The sequence below is a fragment of the Scardinius erythrophthalmus genome (genome assembly GCF_964197995.2).
Source record: "Scardinius erythrophthalmus genome assembly, chromosome: 5".
Taxonomy (NCBI): Eukaryota; Metazoa; Chordata; class Actinopteri; order Cypriniformes; family Leuciscidae; genus Scardinius; species Scardinius erythrophthalmus.
The window spans coordinates 23,056,871-23,075,862 of record NC_138225.1 but is presented as its reverse complement, the minus strand read 5'-3'; the positions used below and the strand labels follow the sequence as shown (position 1 = coordinate 23,075,862).

The 18,992-nt window shown below is 36.8% G+C and overlaps 1 protein-coding gene across 8 annotated transcripts in view; it reads left to right on the top strand.

Annotated features, from left to right (window-relative positions):
• The window catches only part of dab2ipb (DAB2 interacting protein b), a 176,207-nt gene that overhangs the window by 116,848 nt on the left and 40,367 nt on the right, over positions 1–18,992 (top strand). For 7 of the 8 annotated variants that reach the window (XM_081367111.1, XM_081367115.1, XM_081367114.1 and 4 more), the window contains 2 exons: positions 16,295–16,448; positions 17,090–17,188. In XM_081367111.1, the coding sequence (XP_081223237.1) occupies positions 16,295–16,448; positions 17,090–17,188 (253 nt within the window). Of the gene's footprint in view, positions 1–6,477; positions 6,606–16,294; positions 16,449–17,089; positions 17,189–18,992 lie in introns of those variants that run through there. The other variant, XM_081367116.1, reaches the window with a different exon arrangement.

Here is an 18,992-nt window from a genome sequence, read left to right as displayed (position 1 = left end):
TTTTGGTAATTAAAATGATTCGTTGAGGATGACTCCTGTTCATCGCTTGCTGCCTGTCACTTGTGGTTGGTTTTTTTTTTGTGTGTTTTTTTTATTTTTTTTACCTGAGGTTATGAACTTCTCTCAACCTGTCAGCTTGTGTATGTGTGTGTCTGTAATTATATTTCAGTTGAACAGCTGCTCTCATTCATAACACTGAGACATGTTTTACACCTGTTCATCCACAATCTCCCTCCCTCCCTGGATTTATAGATTGATTAATGATTAATTAACTTCTGCATATCATGTAAGTGAAATTGAATATTACCTGTAGAAAGTGAAGTGGAGCTTCTTCTACCTAGTCTGACCCTAAAAATGACTGTCATTGGTGGAGCCTACTAGGGATGCACGATATACCGGCCACCATATCGGTATCGGCCAATATATGTTCATTTTTCATGTTATCGTTATCAACCCAATAAGACATTTTGGCCGATATATTAAAGCCGATAAATAATGGATTATTTCCTTCAGCTCATACACTTCAGATGCGCACTGTTCGCCATTATGGTTTTTAATTGCTTGAAATATGATTGGAATCACTTCAAAAAAGGTAACAGTTAAGTGCAACATGTCTGTCTGTCAAGTCTGTCATATAGGCTATATATAATTATAATGAGAACATCATTATAATTGTGTGCTTGGGACATGGATTTAATGGTGAGACTTTAGTTTTTGTAATCAGGCTCTCAAAAATTATCAAAAAAATTGGATTTAGATTTGTTGGCCAATGAATCGGTTATTGGCTTTCAAATATAAAGAATTATTGGTTATCGGTATGGGACAAAATTTTCATATCGGTGCATCCCTAGAGCCTACAGTAGCTGACTGTCCTACGGTCATGGAAAACCTGGAAATATCAGGGAATTTTTCATTTCTCATTCAACTCAAGCCCTTTATGTGTAGAATTTATACAGCTTATGGCAACATGCATTGCACACAGATGGAAAAAAGTGAGTGTTCCTGTAGTATAGCAGAGAGTGTGTGAGGGAAGATCATTTTATTTACCTCTAAACTGAGGAGAGAGAAATTAATAGATGGTGTGAAAAAGAGGGATGAATGAGAGGAGAGTTTCTCCTCAGTACCAGCTGTTGTTCGACATCTCGTCAGCTGTGCTGGAATGGAAAATTAAAGACAGATAACGTTTGATTGGAGGATATAAAAAGACAATGAAAAAAAAAACCAGTCTAGTGCTCAAAAATGTTTTCTAAACTTGCAATACATTCTGCAAATCGAGGCCATCTCTCTTTCTCCCTGGCTCGTTTTCTCTCAGTCGCTCTCTAATTGCACTGTCATGACCAATCTCTCTGGTCTATTGATTTGTTGTGCGCCGCTGAGGCGCGTCTACTCCCCTGGTCCCCTGGAACATGAGGAGGTTGGTATAGGGCATCATCTCCTCAGGAGAGGGTCACCTCAGAATGCTGTACCTGACCAGAGCGTCTCCGAGGTGAATGTTTCCGAGAGTCGGATCAGCATAAGAATATAAACTTCCATTGGGCAGAAATGCTTCATGTTAACTGCTGACATAGAAAGCCAGTTTATTTTGTCTGATCTGTGTAGCATGTGGGACACACTCAGAGTGGAATGCTACCATATTTGTAAGTGTTATGCATCAAGATAAATATGGAGGAATCTTATCGAGACATTTTAGAACTGTTATTCCTGTCCTACAAGGCAGGAATGAATGCGGCCAGGGATGACAAACAAGTTGAGGGAAAGAAAGAAGATGAGAAATGTCCCCAGTTTAAAATCATCCATGATATTTTTTTTCTTTCTGTAAGAAAAGCCTCCCGCAGGCATTCTTTCCTGAAATGTCTGCTAGTTAAAATAATAAATAGTCGTCTTATCAGTTGTCCAGCTGGAGTCTGAGGTGAGTCAGATCCCCACATATGATGGCAGCAGCAGATCTTTCCAGAAAACTACTCTTATTTCAATGCATTTATCTGCAGCTTTTTCATAGGGACAGTCCAAGAAACACATTTGCCGATTTATTTGTGATGTGCTGACAGTAACTGGCAGATTGTCACAGTCCATTCACATTGTGTCTTGTCCCTTTAAGTGGCGACATGAATAAAATATGTTTGTGCTGTGAGTGTAGAGCAGTGCTGCTTCTCCAATGTTTTTTTCTGAGACCTAGATATTCCAATGGACATCAAGTGGTGACCCAACACTGTGCTGAAGATGTTTATCACTCCTGGACAGAAACATAACATTTATTAATATTACCATAAAATGTATTGGCACATCAATATTCAAAATGATTAACATTAAACAGACTGAATAGAAAATAGTCAAAGTCTTTATTATAAAGTATTATAAAAGTATTTTTAATGCATTAATTTTGCTTTGTGATGCACCTTATAATGCATTGTATGGTCACATCCAATACTTATGTTATGCCTTTAGAAAGTATAATTCATTAAAACATGACAAACAACCAGTTTCAGCAACAATGTAACAAGGAATCTGCAAATTTTATAATGCATTTCAACTTTGGTTAGTTACAATTATTTATGAAAAGGTGTAATGCATTATAATGTACATTATGAATACCTTTATAATGAATTATACATAGAGGCTTTAAGTAAAGTGCTACCAAAATGTGTCACAATCTGTCTATGTTGGCAAATGTGTAATTTGGCTAGTGTCTACAAAGTGGCAGATGAATATTTTGTGCCAAAACATCAACAACAAAAACAACAACAGATATGGGAGGCGTTTCCTCTTTCTTTTTAAATGTCTATATGCTTATTTATTTGGCTACCCTAACTATGCACAATTATATGGTTAGGTGCACATTATTATATGCATTTAGCATCATTGTCTTTCCCTGCTGTCTATGAACAGACCTGTGACCCATTTTTTGACCCATCAGTTGAGATCCACTTACAGTGCTGTCACAGGAACTCATGCCACAAACGACCAGCTTCCAGTGGAATATTCACTCTAGTTCGTCAATAAACCAATCACTCGCACCCCTGAGAATGGATGTCATTGCATGTATTGTCCTGTATGTCTGTCCCAGCATGTGTATGGGCATGTGTATGTGTGTATACGTGTGTTTTCTCATGTTATCTTCTCTTTTGGCCTAGAGTGTGGGTAAGCGGCTTTGCCTGGCAGGTAGATAGAGGGATGGATGGATAGAAAAGGGAGGGGGAGTGAGGGATGAGAGATGAATAGATGGACGGACGGCGTAGTTAGTGGCCTGGCTTGGGCAGGGTGGCCGACTATGGTTATGTAACTTTTAAATCGCACATATGAAAGAGAGAGAGAGAGGAGACAAATACAGAGAAATGAAGCATGCTGTACAATTGGACCGGTATCTCTTTTTATTTCTTAATCTGTTTCAGTTTAATGTGTTTTATTGGCATGGCAAAAAAATAAATAATTTATACCAAAGCAATAACTTTGCTGCATGTAGAGGAAAAAAAGAGTTCATATTTGCAGTGAAATGACACTGGCCACAATGCACAGCTATTTGCACTCTAAAGGCCCATTCACACCAAGAACATAACTATAATGATAACTATTTTGGCATGTGCTGCAATTTTGTTTGCTGTAAGCTTTTTATAGCAGGATTGAATCTGATTGGCTGTCAATGTTTTTATCGTTCAGCAGCTGGAATTAAAATCATTCTGAAAGTGATTCTTATGATATCGTTTCACTGTGCCGTTATCATTATAGTTGTGGTGAGGACTCTTCTATTTTTATAAATTTAGAATGATTTTTAGAACTATATCTTTATTGTTATACGGTAGTTATCAACAGTAGCAACAGTAAATGTCACCATATCTTCATTGCAAAAGATAATCTCGCTCACTAATATCTGATCACTCAATGACCCTCATGTATTTTCTTCACGCTGCAGTTCATCAGCGTTCTGGTGTCAAACACAGTAAATGAACAGACACTGTGCACATTGTATCAGCTGATGGCCCTCACAAACAATGTATATCAATATATGGGCCTCTACAGAAGCCACTCTTCTGTCTTCATTCAAAAAAGCAGGATGGATGAAAAAAGTTGTCCACCTCGTTGTCATGTCTGTTCTCTCAATAATTCATGTTCTTTTTGAAGGTCATTGAGGACTTTATGCTTCAACCTCACCTCACCACATCCTGCTTTTTTCTGCTTCCCCCCTCTCTCTCTCTCTCTCTCTCTCTCTCTCTCTCTCTCTCTCTCTCTCTCTCTCTCTCTCTCTCTCTCTCTCTCTCTCTCTCTCTCTCTCTCTCTCTCTCTCTCTCTCTCTCTCTCTCTCTCTCTCTCTCTAATTTGTATGTTTTCATGGGCATGAAAGAGCTTGCCTGGAATGTTTCCTTTCCAAGGTTGCATGTTTGTGCATGTTCTTTGTTTTCATCCATTGAAAAAGTATATTTCAGAGAAAAGTGTTTTAGAAAAGAAACAAATTGCTTAAGAGTGAAAAAATAGCCTTGTTCGATTTCGCATTAATTTGACACTGCATGCAAACACATTTATGCATGCACACACTTGAATGATTCACATCAACAAGAGAAAATAGTGACACTTTAATTTCAACATATCTATTCCAACTACAGTCAGGTTTTATTATTTTAACTTAACATTAACATGCAAATGTAAAAAAGGAGACAGCTATAATCAGATAAGTGATTCTTTATATAGTTATTTTAGATGTAAATGAGACACTAAGAGGATTTTCCAGTTTGTGTAGTTGTATGAAGCAAAAAATGAAGACCAGTGTCATAGATTTATGTTCCATAATCTCTTTTAGCTTGGCAAGTCATTGAGCGTGTGTGTGTGTGTGTGTGTGTGTGTGTGTGTGTGTGTGTGTGTGTGTGTGTGTGTGTGTCTGTGTCTGTGTCTCTGTCTGTGTGTGTGTGTGTGTGTGTGTGTGTGTGTGTGTGTGTGTGTGTGTGTGTATGTGTGTGTGTGTGTGTGTGTGTGTGTGTGTTTGAAACAAGGAAGTGGCTAGCCCATAACAACCTTTGGGTTAGCCTTTAACCAGATGCCCAGTAAACACCAAAGGCTCAACTGTTTGCTTGTGATAAGACAAAGGCGTGTGTGTATGTGTGTGATATTGCTTTATACAGACCGGATTTGTTCAGGCCAAGGCTAATTTGTTTGCTGTTTAGCACATTTAGCCCATTTCTCTTGAGAATGGCATGTCTTCCCTCAGTCTGTCATTATGTTGAATTTTCCCAGCGTCCCTCACTCTGTTTTCCATCCTGGCACCAACTGCATCTTTATTTCCTTTTTATATGCATATGGAGAGGCTGGCATCCATCGCCTATGTTTCTCTGCCATGATATAACTGTGAAATTGTCCATTTGGCCCATGTGTTAATGTTAGATGCAAGGGCAGGAAATTGTGTGTAAAGCGTTTGCATTAAAGCTGAATCATATCCTCCCTCTTTCACTTATGAAATGGACTAAAAATAAAATGATAGGGTGGTTAGTTTTTCCACTACCTAGTCATTCAAAATCCTGATGGAAACATTGGTCTGTTGCAGGGGTGTTCAATGGGGGTCTACGGTGTTACTCCAGAGGATCCGCCAATGATTGTTTGATCTCAAAATAATTGTGAAAAATCCAAAGAATACATACATACACAAATAAGATGCATAATAAGATACAAAGGTAATTTCAACTATGCAAAAAAATTTGACACTCCACTTTTACACTCCATCCCACATTAAAATGTGCAAATGCCTCACCGTTATTTTAATGGTGTTGCATCAATGCAAAATATGTAAATATTTGCTCTGCTCTGTTTTCCACCAAGGGTTCCTTGGCTTAAAAAAGATTGAATACCCCTGGGCTATTGTGTTTGTGCAAACTGAAACACCTGATAGTTATGAAACTAATACATAACTAGTACCGGTTGATCTGTTTGTAAGTGTGTGTGAGCGCCTTATAGTGCACGTTTGGATGACCTTTTGACTCCCTCTAACATTATTTTGTCTTGCGGTGATTCCCCACCTCTTGTTCCGCATATTTTAGTCTTGATGTCATGTCCTTTCTTGCTAGGCACACAAAAATAGATCAGAGAATGTTTTTATGTCCTGCCCCCTTCCTTTTACTTTCTATCACAAATCTATGACACAATCAAAAATACACAAAAAAGTGTTTTCCAGCTGATTACTGCATGTATAGATCATTATCAACATGTAATTTGTGTGCATATTTATAGCTAATAAATCATACTGTAGCTAATTAATCAACTACATCATTTGGGATATAACAACTGAACGCTGTTAATGACTGATTTAATCTAGAAAATGTTAAACTACGGCCAATGAAAGAGGCATGAAAACATTACAATGGAAAGTTCAAATGTTATGGAGTTTGATGTGGGAAAGGGAGCGCTATCTGTTTAAATGGGGCGTGTGAGTGAGGAGGTGTGTTATCAGTTATCCCATGGGAAGTTCCCTCTCCAGCACACGGCACAAAAGCCAAAGATCCCACAGAATACCCTTCAACAGTCCATGAAGCCAAGCGCGAATTCAGATCGGAATCAGAGAAATGCACAGACATGGCAGTACTTGGCAATAGAACGGATTGATCGAGCGGGGTTTCCTCGCATTCAGTGTAAGTGAATCTATCTATTCTTCATGCTTCAGATCTAAGCTTGTTTTGAACACTCATTTCAGCTGACATTTAATAGTGATGTCCATTGTGATCATGTTTTATAAAATTAAATATTTGGAGGTTTATATAGCTAATTTTAACAGCTTTATTTTTGTTTTCGTATATAGTCACCTTTGTTCGCCTGGTTTTATAAAAAAAAGTAGCCTTGTTTTTTAAGCGTAAAATGTGTTTTAAAGTGCACTTTAACGGGTGACTAGGAAAGAGTTACGTTTTTGCTTCTTTAGAAAGAGCATCTTTATAAACTGCTTATGTTCGATAAAGAAAAATTTGAAATCTGCAATATCTTCCTTATCAAACTGTAATATCGTTTTGCCGCTGTCATTTACTCTAATGCGAATTGTGCATTCTTCACGTGGGGACGTGGACATGCTTGCATTACTTGCATTGCTTTCACTTTCATTGAGATGTACTATACAGTACAACAAACACTCATATGCGTGCGTGCATGTCATTCCATCCCCATTCAGCGAGTTATAATTGACAAAGAAAGCTTTTAAAAATATTAACAATGTCTTTGTTGTTTTTCTCTCTTTATTGTCTGTCTCTGACCTCAAACTATTTTAGACAGCAAAGTATTAAAGGTTGGGGGAACCCAATGTGATAGTTTTGGAATGAATCAATGAAAACCATATTGATGAACCACTAATGTGAATATTGCTCTCCAGTGTCCTTTCGCTGTCCTTGTTGTTTAGGGTCAGTGTTCAACTGTCTATTGAACAGATTTGCTGCTTAACGATGTATGAACTGTCCAAATGATAGCTATAAACGGAATAGATTTATCAAATGTTCTTTTTTCATCTTTGCTAAATGTGATGATTTCCAGTGCCTTTTTTGGGGGCTAAAATTGTACCTGTCGGCTAGTTGCCATGGAAACATTCACCTTTTCAAAGTTGCTGTCCATTCGCCAAACCCAAGCAACGGAAGAGCCTATAGTACAGTGATCTCTCTCTCTCTCTCTCTCTCTCTCTCTCTCTCTCTCTCTCTCTCTCTCTCTCTCTCGCTTGCTCTAAATGGGAAGAGTGATGACAGCAAAGCCTCAGGCTGCATGATTAATCATATACTGCATTAATCGACAGTGATTTTGGCCATAGCAGTATATGCAATGATTAAAGGCTGTTTTTAATGTATTCAGTGTAATGAAAGCTGCATCAAACCAGTTACTTCTGATGTATCTTGGTTTTTTCATCAGATGACATGGCTGATGCTGAACTGTGAATGTGAAGTTTTTGTTCTGTTGGATTTCTTTGGACTTCGAGGTTTCAAAGCTTGATAAAAAAATAAATGTATTACATTTGTTTTGTTTTTAGTAGAATAAACATCAAAATTTATATTATTGCATACACTGTTGTTTTTATTTATTTATTTATTTGCTATTTTATTTGACCTTTTTTTTCTAAATTTTATTCCAGAAATGCTGTATTGTGAACAATAGCTTTTTTTAGTCGTTAGCACTCAGAAAAATTGCAGCATACCCTACCACATACTCTATTATAGTTTATTAATTACTCACCACTGTACACCGACAAATCTGTTACATCGACGACCCTAATGCCATCTCTGACCCAGTCAGTAACAGTTGTCAGTCTGTAAGCTGTATTGTCACTGTTAGCAGTGACCTCACATAACTTATTGGTCTATCAGACCAGAGAAATGTCTTCATAGTGAGTGTAGAGACGTTTACATGTGTGTTTGTATGATCCCATTTCAGTCTCCAGCCACCCTGCTAAATGTGTTTGTGTGCTGGTGACCTTAACTTTTCATTTCAATGTGAGCTTCATACACCCACACTCCATGCATTTGAAAAGAGCCTGTGATGTGCACTCTGAAAGGCTGAATTGTGTGTATCAAGCAGTGTGTATAAGAGCTGTGATGGCCTGTGTGTTTGGGAGCATGTCCCTGCACATCTTCCTGTTTTTCTTTCTCCTCCCGTTTCTTTCATGTCCAGGTTCAAGGTTGCTTTGATTTGTGAACTGTATTTTGCAGTAAGTGGTTCTATCCTTGCTATAGGTCACCGTGACAGTACGATGAGTGCAGGGGGTGAAGAATTTATTGATGGATGGAAATGTGCTAAAGTTAATTTTTTCAGGGTTGTAGCAAATGTAATACATTTCTTCTGCATCCCTGAACAGTACAAATGTAAATTCACCATCATTCTTGCAATTAGAGATGGATCTTTAGTGGATTTTCTTAATATGTCTTCAGTGGATCAACTGGGCTTTATAGATGGATTAGCTTAGCTTCTGTTTTTAGTGTCTACAAAACTAGCCCTAAGGTTTCAACTAATTCAACAACAGTAAAGCCCACCCAACTTATCTACTGTGGAGTCAGTGTAGAGAAATACAATGTTCTGTTATGAAACTCTCGATGGCATAGGCTAATATGTCATTTAACCTGTTCATAATCACGTCGTTATCTATAGGGCACAGCTTATTGGTTCCTGCCGTATCAGTAGCCAATGACATCGCTGCTCAACCTTCCAATACTTGGGTAGCATTTTCCTTAGCAGTGCAGCGTGCTTTCAGAAACCCTTCACCTTCCCCAGCTCCACCTGTATAGATCTGCTATGGGTAATTGATGTGCACTATATATTGTACAGCAGCAGCAGCATGTCTTACTTGCTCACAGCAGCGTGACGTGTATGAATTGGCAGTAGCAAGTCCCGTACTTGCCCTGCAGCAGCAGCAATAACCTACAGTAGCAGTAGCAATAAAAGCAGCAGCGTAGCGGATCTATTCCCCCAAGACCAAAACACAACATTGTCATACCCATTATCATGCCAAACACTCCGAGAGTTGTCATGACAGAATTGTAAGATATACTATACTAAGATATAATCAAGGATTATATGGCAAACATGAACCTAAGATATATGCACAATATATCAGTGCTATAAAGGTTATCAGCCAATGCTAGAGATTGTTTTAACTGTATCAATTCATACTTATTTCCCCTATTTTTAAAATTGATAACCTCAGGATAATCTTCATAAACACTTTACATTATAATAGTGTGATGCCTAAATGCATTATATATTTTTTTTGGTTATATATTTAGACAAAATAATGTTAATGTATAATATTGATATTTTATATATTTGTAACATTGTTATATTGGCCAATTATCGGTAATCAGCCATAATAAGCAGCTTATTATTATTTTTAATTTGATTTTGTAATATCAGGGCATCACTGCTAGCTAAATAGTTTTGTTTAATGCACATGTGCAGTAATTAATATTGTTGAAAACACATTTGATATATTTTTGATATATATATTATTTATTGATGGAAGGATTGTTTTAGATTTATTATTGATTTTGTTTCATTGTGTAGAACCATCAAGATGTTAAGTGACTTGACATCACAGACAGTCTCTAATTTGACAAATGCGTTAGTCTTCTGAATCTAGTGTTCAGCCGAAAGCAGGAGATCTTACATGACTGGTCAGAGTGTGAACTCTTTTCACACACTCACTGAGAAGATGACAGCGGATTGCCATCTTTTTGCCTCATGGGCTATAAATCCTTTGTCAAATTTAGAGAACAAGACAAGTGGCTCTCTCCTGGTTTTCTCTTTTATAAAAAGCTACATACTGATTTTGTGTATGGTATTGCTGAGTGACCTCATTGAGTGTTTTTGTTGTTTAGCCATGGGTTGCTATGTTTCTCTCCCTGATTTGGATTCAGATTTTAATCGCATAGTCTGTTCTGTCTGTTGTCTGCTTACGTACCAGACAGAACGGTGCAGGAATATTATCCACTGATGCTTCTTGGAGAAAATGTTTAAATTTAGAAAATATGCATTTAATCGTGTTTAATTGTTCTTCACTATATAGTTTAAGCCTATTATGTGTTGAATTTATGCTGCTGTTACAAAAACGTTATTTTGTTAAATCATTGTTTTCAGTGTCAAAATGATATCATCGTTGGGTAATCATGTCTTCCTCAAAAAAAAGTGTTAATAAAACCATCAAGAAACCAAAATCAATAAATTCCTTAGCATTCTGATACCTATTGTTACAAATATAGTTTAAGTCTGTAGCACTGAGAGCATGTAATCTTCGTTTCTTCTATCAGTCTCTCAGTTCAAAACATGTATTTATAGAGAATCTCTCTCTTTTTGTCCTTTCTCACTCTTATGTGCTGTCACAGAAATTAAAAGAGCCATTTGCAATATGTCTTTATATTTATCTATCATGAGTTTTTTCATGTTTATTTTCAGACTGAAACATCTTTGGTTTATTTCATTGATTTTTTTTTTTTTTTTTTTGGAAGATTTGTTCCAGGAACAAAAAATGAAGCAGTCTGAGTGGAAAAGAAGAACAGAAAAGGAGGGATAGAGGGTGAAGTGTGACTTATATCTGGTGCAGTGTCTGAAATATTTACAGAGACAGAGATATACAGAGCACTGTGAAGACAGGAAGTGTGTGCGCAGGGGATGAATCCATTTGGGAAGAAGGGGATTCTGGGTAAATGTGGGGAATAAAATAGGTAAATGAGAAAGGAAACATGGCAAAATGTAATGAAAATTATTCTTTTTTTAGGGACAGACAGTTCAGTCGCTTCTCAGCAGACTGGATATGTGTGCTGCTCTGTTTGAGGTGATAAGTAGGCTATATTGGAGGTGAGCTGTTCACGGTTCAGTTTTTGCGTTAATACCTCCCCACCTCGAAAACACACACACGGTCCCTTTCATTGGTAGGAGATGCATAACATGAAAGAACTTGTAACACATGCCATTAAGCATGCACACCACATCACTGAGCGCACTAACATCACACTAACAGGATAAAATACATTCTCTCTTTCACACACACACAGCGAATATATTATCATTCATACGGTGTCGTTCATTGCCTCCAATGCTGACATTAACATTCATTCTGCTAGACTGATGTGACGCTTAACCTTCTAGAGACACACTCCTTGTGGTGTAGTGGGTGTGTTTCCATGTGTTGGTGTCCTACATCCATCTCTTTATTAGTTTCACTTGCCTTTAAATCAGTTGTATTTCGACACATAGACACCCAAGGACGAGTAAACACACACACATTCCACACAGGGTACACCTCGGCACGATCCTCTTGTCTGAACATGTCCTTTTCCTCTCTTAGGCTCACCTCTAACTCCCAGAATGCACTTCTCTCTGAGATCTGATTTGCCCAGTGGCAATATTTAGATGATCCAGAATGTGCTGTCACATCATATTAGTACTATTATAAGGTCCATTTCTTGGGTGTCCTTAAAAAGCATTATTTATAAGATTTGATATGATTATTTATAAGAACTCGGGATAGCAGTAATAATGTGGTTTTATGTAGTTTCATGCATAACGCATGACATCCATGCATGCAGGCATGAATCTAACCAATCACATAATTTGCTAAACCTATTTTGCTTTGTCTTGCTGTTTTTAGGGTAGATGCCATATTTAAATTGGCACGGATAAAAATGATACTCCTCTTAAAGGGTACGGTGTGTACTTTCCGTACTAAAAGTGGCACTGAACAGAATTGCAATCAGTGGTTAGACTGTTAGTTTAGGGTTAGTACAATAAGTTGGCATGTTCTTTGCCAAGTTATTTATAGTCTGTAGAATTTATTTTGATGCTCCACAACAGACAGTGTTGGCAGATATTAATCGGACAGTCTATTAATACTCTAATAATGAAAGTTAGTTGACATGTAGTTGCAAAGTTACTTTTGGTTAGTAAATGCCTAAAGTGGACGTGTCAACATTTGCTCAACCAATGCTGTGTGGCTATTTTTAATCTATAAATAAATGAAAGAGGGTATGCTTGAATTGTATTTGTCATTATTTTTAAAATTCTGTTTGGTACTACTAGTGCTGCAAAGTACACACTTCAGTTTTAAGTTTTATAAAAAAATATATAAACCATGTTTTTGGAAGGTTTTTAAAAATGTTTTTTAGAAGGTTATGGGCAAGGTACAAAACAATACAACCTACTGAAAGCTCTACATCTATCCCTCTCAGTCTCATTTTCATTTTGCATCATATTAAATATGGACTCTACCCTGACTGGTGGGTAATTTTAATTTGTCATTGAACAGACTGTTCTGTAATCAATTATTAATTTCTACAATGTAAAAAAATATTTTCATGATTTATCACTTTTTTTTTCTTTTTTTGTCAAATCAACTTAGATAATTTTTATGGTTCAGATAACATAATATTTTGAGTTTCTGTTGATTGAACCAATCTCCTTCATCGTATGAAGCAACCAGGTTACTTTAAGTTAAACTTACAATATTTTTTTTTTACACTGTACTTAGAGAACTAGCATAGCCCTTCATACCCAGGAGTTGAATTATTGTTTCATTTTACCTAGAAAGCATGCATTATTTATTTTTATCATCTGAGAAAAAGAAGGATCAACTTTAGCCCATGGAAAGTGCTGAACTGCTCTCTCTTTGTTTCTATGGCACTTGATCTCCTCCCAAACTTGCTAACCAAAAAAAGAGCTTCTGGGGTATTTTCAGTCCTGATCCCTTTTTCTCTCAGGACACGGTCTTGAAGAGCTGATATTAAGTCCTAATCAAGAAAACTGTCTTTTTCATTCAGAAACCAGAAGCTCATCTTTACAGAACATTCTTTTGATGTTGAAAGTTTCATATCCAGTAACTAAGTGATTGACAATTGTTCAGATGAACCCTCATCTGCTATTTCTTTCAAACATCCTTTCACCTAAGCTTTTTGACAGCTATCCCCAGTACTTCCTGTCAGTGTCATCCCATCAATGTTTCCTAGTCAGGAAAATTGATGTTGGTTTCTCCCCATTCTGGAACTCAACCTGTCGTTTGGACTGCTAGTTTGATACTCTTTCTCTTCAACGCCGCTTCAAGCACGGATCAATCCCAAAATCCCCTTTGCTCCAATTACTCTCAGAGTCCTCTGCTTCATTTCACCTCAGCCAATCAGAAATAAAACAGTTTGTACACACACACACGTTTTGCTCTCTGAAGCCTCAGTGGTTAAGAGACAAGGCTGGTCTCGGGAGTATAATCTTACCTCTGAAGATCTTTGTGGAAGAAAGAGAGTGGAAGAAACAAGGAAATTAAAATAAAGGAGAGGGGGAAGGGAGGTAAAGAAAGGGTTCAGGGTAATAGAGAACTGTAAATAATTTATGAGAAACACACAGCGACAAACAGTTGATGATGATTGTTTATGGAGAGATATATGGGTTGCTTCCTATCAGGGTTATTTGTCTCTCTATGTGGGGGAAATATGGGTTTCTGTCAAGAAATTGACATCTACCATCAGCATCACCTTTGTGAAGAGATCATACATCGCCCATGTGTGTTAGTTAATATACACTGAACTGATTGAAAAGGAAAGAGCACTCAAAAATGAAAATTGTCATTCATTCACCCTCATTTCATTCTAATTCTATATTATTTTTTCTTTTTCTTTTTTAAACACAAAATGAGATGTTAAACAGATTGTCCGAGCTGCTCTTTTTTTTCATACAGGAGAAGTATAGAAGTATGGAGCACATGCTAATTTTTCCTGCATGCAAAAACATAGAAGAGCAAGCTGTGATGACCGATTCACAATCAAATGCTGGTTATTTTTAATGAGTCACGAAAACACAGAAAAAGCCTTGAAATCACTCATAAGTTATCTATTTGAATAAGATTCTTACTTATAACGTATATACACTTTATAGTGTGTAAATCATATTTATACAACAAATACAGTAAGTAAATACTATATTTAAATAATTATATAATAAAATATATTATACAAATATAATTAATAAAACAATTTATGTAAATAATATTATGCCCCAAAATAAATTAATAATAAAGTATTATACAAAAACTTTCCAACAGTATCTCCAGTTGCCACAAATTCATACTAAACACAGCTAGAAAAGCAAATTCGTCTGAATTCTGAAACCTTCTGAACCTATACTAAACATTCATCACAGCCAGAAGCACAGCAACCCAATTTTTAGGGGGTATGCTGCACAACAACATGGGGGTATGTAAATAATGACAGAATTTTCATTTTGGTGTGAAGTATTCCTTGGAGATCAGAAGATGAAGAGTGTTCTGTGCACATCTCTCTCTGGCTGACATGAAGGGCTGAGTAGTGGAACTGTTCCCAGATCAGATCTGCTTTGTAGCAAGCACTAATTAACGTCAGTTCAGACCAACACAGGCTTCATCAGATGAGATCTCCCACTCTAATTACAGCGGTAAACATGTTGGATTTTCCAATGATATGCTTTCTGTCTCCCATCACTGTTTATTATGGATGCGGAACGTGTTGAATTGATGTGACACGAGTGGTATTGGCATTTTAAATGGCTTCATCCTTCACACCTGCATGCAAGCACTCACAACTTTATGATCTGGTATGTTATTTTCGGACTTTTGTCTTCGTGCCTTAACAGATATTGAAAAGTATGGCTGAGATTTTATAAACTCTGTTTTAGATTATTAGGAGGTAATTAGCTGTTTGAATAAGGCACTAATTATCTTGTCAGAGCACTAATCAGTTTCTGTGAGCGTTAACACTAACCGACAGCTCAGTTAATGACACCTGTAGTGATCAAAGCATAGAAACACTGCTCAAACAACACATGCCTGTGTTCATTTATATGCCTTGATGAGTAATTAATGCCTTTATGCATTATATATGTCTCATAATATGTAGAGCATGTTTTAAGGACTCAATGTTGATTTCTTTTTTTTCTTTTTTTCTGACCTTGTCGTTCACATTTTTTTTTTCACAAAAGAAAATAACTATGTATCTACTTTAAGCTTATTTTTAGCCAAAATCTGTTTAAAATATGCTTTATTATTCAACAGAAAAATATATTTATTCTTAATATATGTATATACTGAAAAAAATGAGCTTTTCAATTGTACCATGTTTTGTATTTTTATGACACATTTTAATCATTGTGTTTGTTTGTTTGTTTGTTTGTTTGTTTGTTTGTTTGTTTTTGTTTCATTAGATTATTGTCTTTTTTAAAGTGTGTGGCTGTTTGATTTCTGTTTATTGTTAAAAAGTTTGAGCTTATGCAAGTTAGTTGCAATTTACTTATCATACTGTACATGTTAGGGTAAAGTATAAGGTGTGATGTTGATCGTAATTTGTATTGCAAAATCGTAAGATTTAATTCCAATGAAATAGGAGTGAGACGATAGAACATTCTCTATATTATTGCTGTTGTCTTCACACTTTCGAGACTTAAACTACATTGTGAGACTCAAACATCTATTATTCTTTGACCCCCATATCTGCTGTGTCCTGGGGCCAGTTGCATAAACATATGTTAAGAACTAGTTTAATCAGTCTTACTTTTCCAAGTCAAATTATACCAATCTACCTTTTTATGTAACTGACTTTAAAAAGTTATGAGCAGTCAGTCTTGAAGAAAAAAATTACATGACTAACTTTTAAGACTAGTCCAGGCAGTTTATGCAACTGCCCACTGTATGTCTTTGTAAGGGTGCCTGTTTTCTTATTACACCTGCTAATAACACTTGATTTGCAGGCAGTTGCCATAAACCCATTAGATTATCTGTGTTGTTTTCAAGATAATTGAAAAGCTTGAGCGAGACACCTGTGTCACTGGTTGGTGTGTGTTTCTGTCTCAGGTCTCATCTGATGCCCAGGCTGAAGGAGTCGCGCTCTCACGAGTCTTTGCTCAGTCCCAGCAGTGCAGTAGAAGCTCTGGACCTCAGCATGGAGGAGGAGGTCTTCATTAAACCAGTGCACAGCTCCATCCTCGGCCAAGATTACTGCTTCGAGGTATAGACGCCTCTTTCACTCACTTTATATAATACACAAACTAATTCACTGATGCGATCTCTCATGACCCTTACTACGTTCATTTAAATTTAACATTACTGTATATCGTCATTCATAAGACAATGTTTCCTAATCATGCCAGGGGTATGTTTCCCAAAAGCATTGTTAGCCAACTATGATCCCAAGTTCCTTTTATTGGTAAGGACATACCCTGCGACCATATACTGGCTTTTGGAAACGCACCCCGGACAAGTTTCCAGCAAAAAAGTAATCTTGGACTTGGTAAAAAATATTGATTTCCAATTAATCGTAATTTTAATGAAATGGTCCCAGCATCGATTTTAAAATACCTGTGTATTTTTAATTTTATTAATTAAATTTTTATTAAATTCACAAGCTTTCTATTTTACTTCTTTCATAGCTTGTGATGCCTTGTTACACTTGTGTGATTGTCTATATCCAGCTTTCTTAACTCTGTTTTTAAATGCTGAGAATATCAGTCAGTTAATGTAGTTCAGTTTTGCATTTTGTTTCTTTTCACATGACATTAAAGCATGGCACAGGTTTGCTTTTGTTGCAAGCAAGCTGGAAGCCATGAGATTTCTGCAGTAAGCTGACAAGTAATAGCCCCTTTTTTCCAGGTGAGCACCTCCACAGGTAGCAAGTGCTTTTCTTGTCGTTCGTCTGCAGAGAGAGACAAATGGATGGAGAACCTGCGACGAGCCATCCACCCTAATAAGGTAAACTCGCCTAACTGCACCACCACTTGTGTATCAGCATAAGGCAAATATCATACTTAATGCAGATGCTCTGATTTTAAGTGAAAAAAATGCAACTCAATGTAAAGAAAGAAGTCAAATCAAATAATGTTTCTGTATCTGTAAGAGTGATGAAATTCAGGGCAGTTTCTTTCTCTCTCTTTGATATAAGCACATGAGACTCAGAAGAGAAACTGCAAAACATATGGCTGCTTTGAACATGGCAAAAAAAAAAAAAAACATACGATAGCTCATTTCACCAATCACTGATTAAGCAAATTAATGATTAATTAGATTGGGGGGAAATTCAAGCGCAAACTTCGAGTTATATTTTGCCTTCTTCACAGCTTGCCTGAGGATGTGTTTAATGTCTCCCCATCGTTCAGTCTTACATTTTAATTACTCAGTGGGTTTCTGAGGTGAACACCAGAGCCAGGCTTTAGAGAGCTTTGCAGTGAACAGATGATGCTTTCAGACAGATGTTGATGCTGTTGTAGTGTGGAGATGATCATAGCTTAGGCATTAGCTGCTGCGGCAGAGGCGCATTTCTGTCTGCCTAATTAGTTCATTATCTGTGATGAGGGCACACAATGGAGCACCTCAATACTGAGATGCAAAATCAATTGCCGTAGTGGGTGTTTATTTGTGTGGGAATATCCATGAGCACTCGAGCCCTACACAATGCCCAGTGCCCTCAGTACAATCAACTGATGTTATAGAGCACTTAATCAGTCAGGCCTTAAAGGGTTAGTTCACTCAAAAATGGAAATTGTGTCATTATTTACTCAGCTTCATGCTGTTTGGCAATTTTGAAGAATCGTTATCCAGCCTAGGGCTGCAGGATTAATCGAAACAAAACTGAAAACTGTGATATGGCTCAGTGCGATTATAAAAGGCTGCGATTTAATTAAGTAAATGTATGTTTCACAGTGAAACGCGGCACTGTGTTCTTTTACAAGTTTGTTAGTTTATCAGAGCAGATCGGTTCACAGTTAATGCTGCTCCAAATAAACTCATCGCTGCATCGGCTCTAAGTTTGAGTGGTTGATAAGGTGCATTTGGGAATGCAACATGCTACAACCATCTTCACAAACTTGTAATGAGAAGTGCTTATGAACTGGCTGTTGTCAACAAAATAAAAGCTTTAAGAGCCCTGTTGTTTTCTGCCAGAATAATAGCTTGATTTATTTTATTTTTTTTATATATATATATATATATATATATATACTTGATTTATTTCATAGTCAAATATTTCAATAGTAATATTTCCTATTTTGTTTAATATAAAAAAATGTTATAGTCATATTGATATATAATCACAAAATTTTTGGCCCAGTAGTGGCCCATAAATTTGTCCATACAACTAGTCTTCTGAAGCCATATGATAGATTTGTATGGTGAACAGACTGAAATTGGAGTAATTTTGTGTGAACTAAGCCAAACTCATTCATTTTGAGGGTTGTGATTTCTAATTTATATTTACAACACTAACCCGCTGTAGACTGCGGCCCACCAGATTTATAATTTTTAAATTACAGAAACCTAGAACGATGAACAGGAAATAAAATCTCCACAGATAATGATAAATGTGTTTAGAAGTGTTTAGGATTAGGCTAAATTGCCCAAACAGTATTACAATTTCCATCAGCGGTAACGTTTCACCTCAGATATAAATGCTTCTGCATGACATCACTAATTGTGGGTGGGACACTGTGCAATGGCTAGAGGGTAAGGGACAATAATTACTGCATGCCGCTGGTGAACGAGAGCTTTAGTCTTTTCAGTT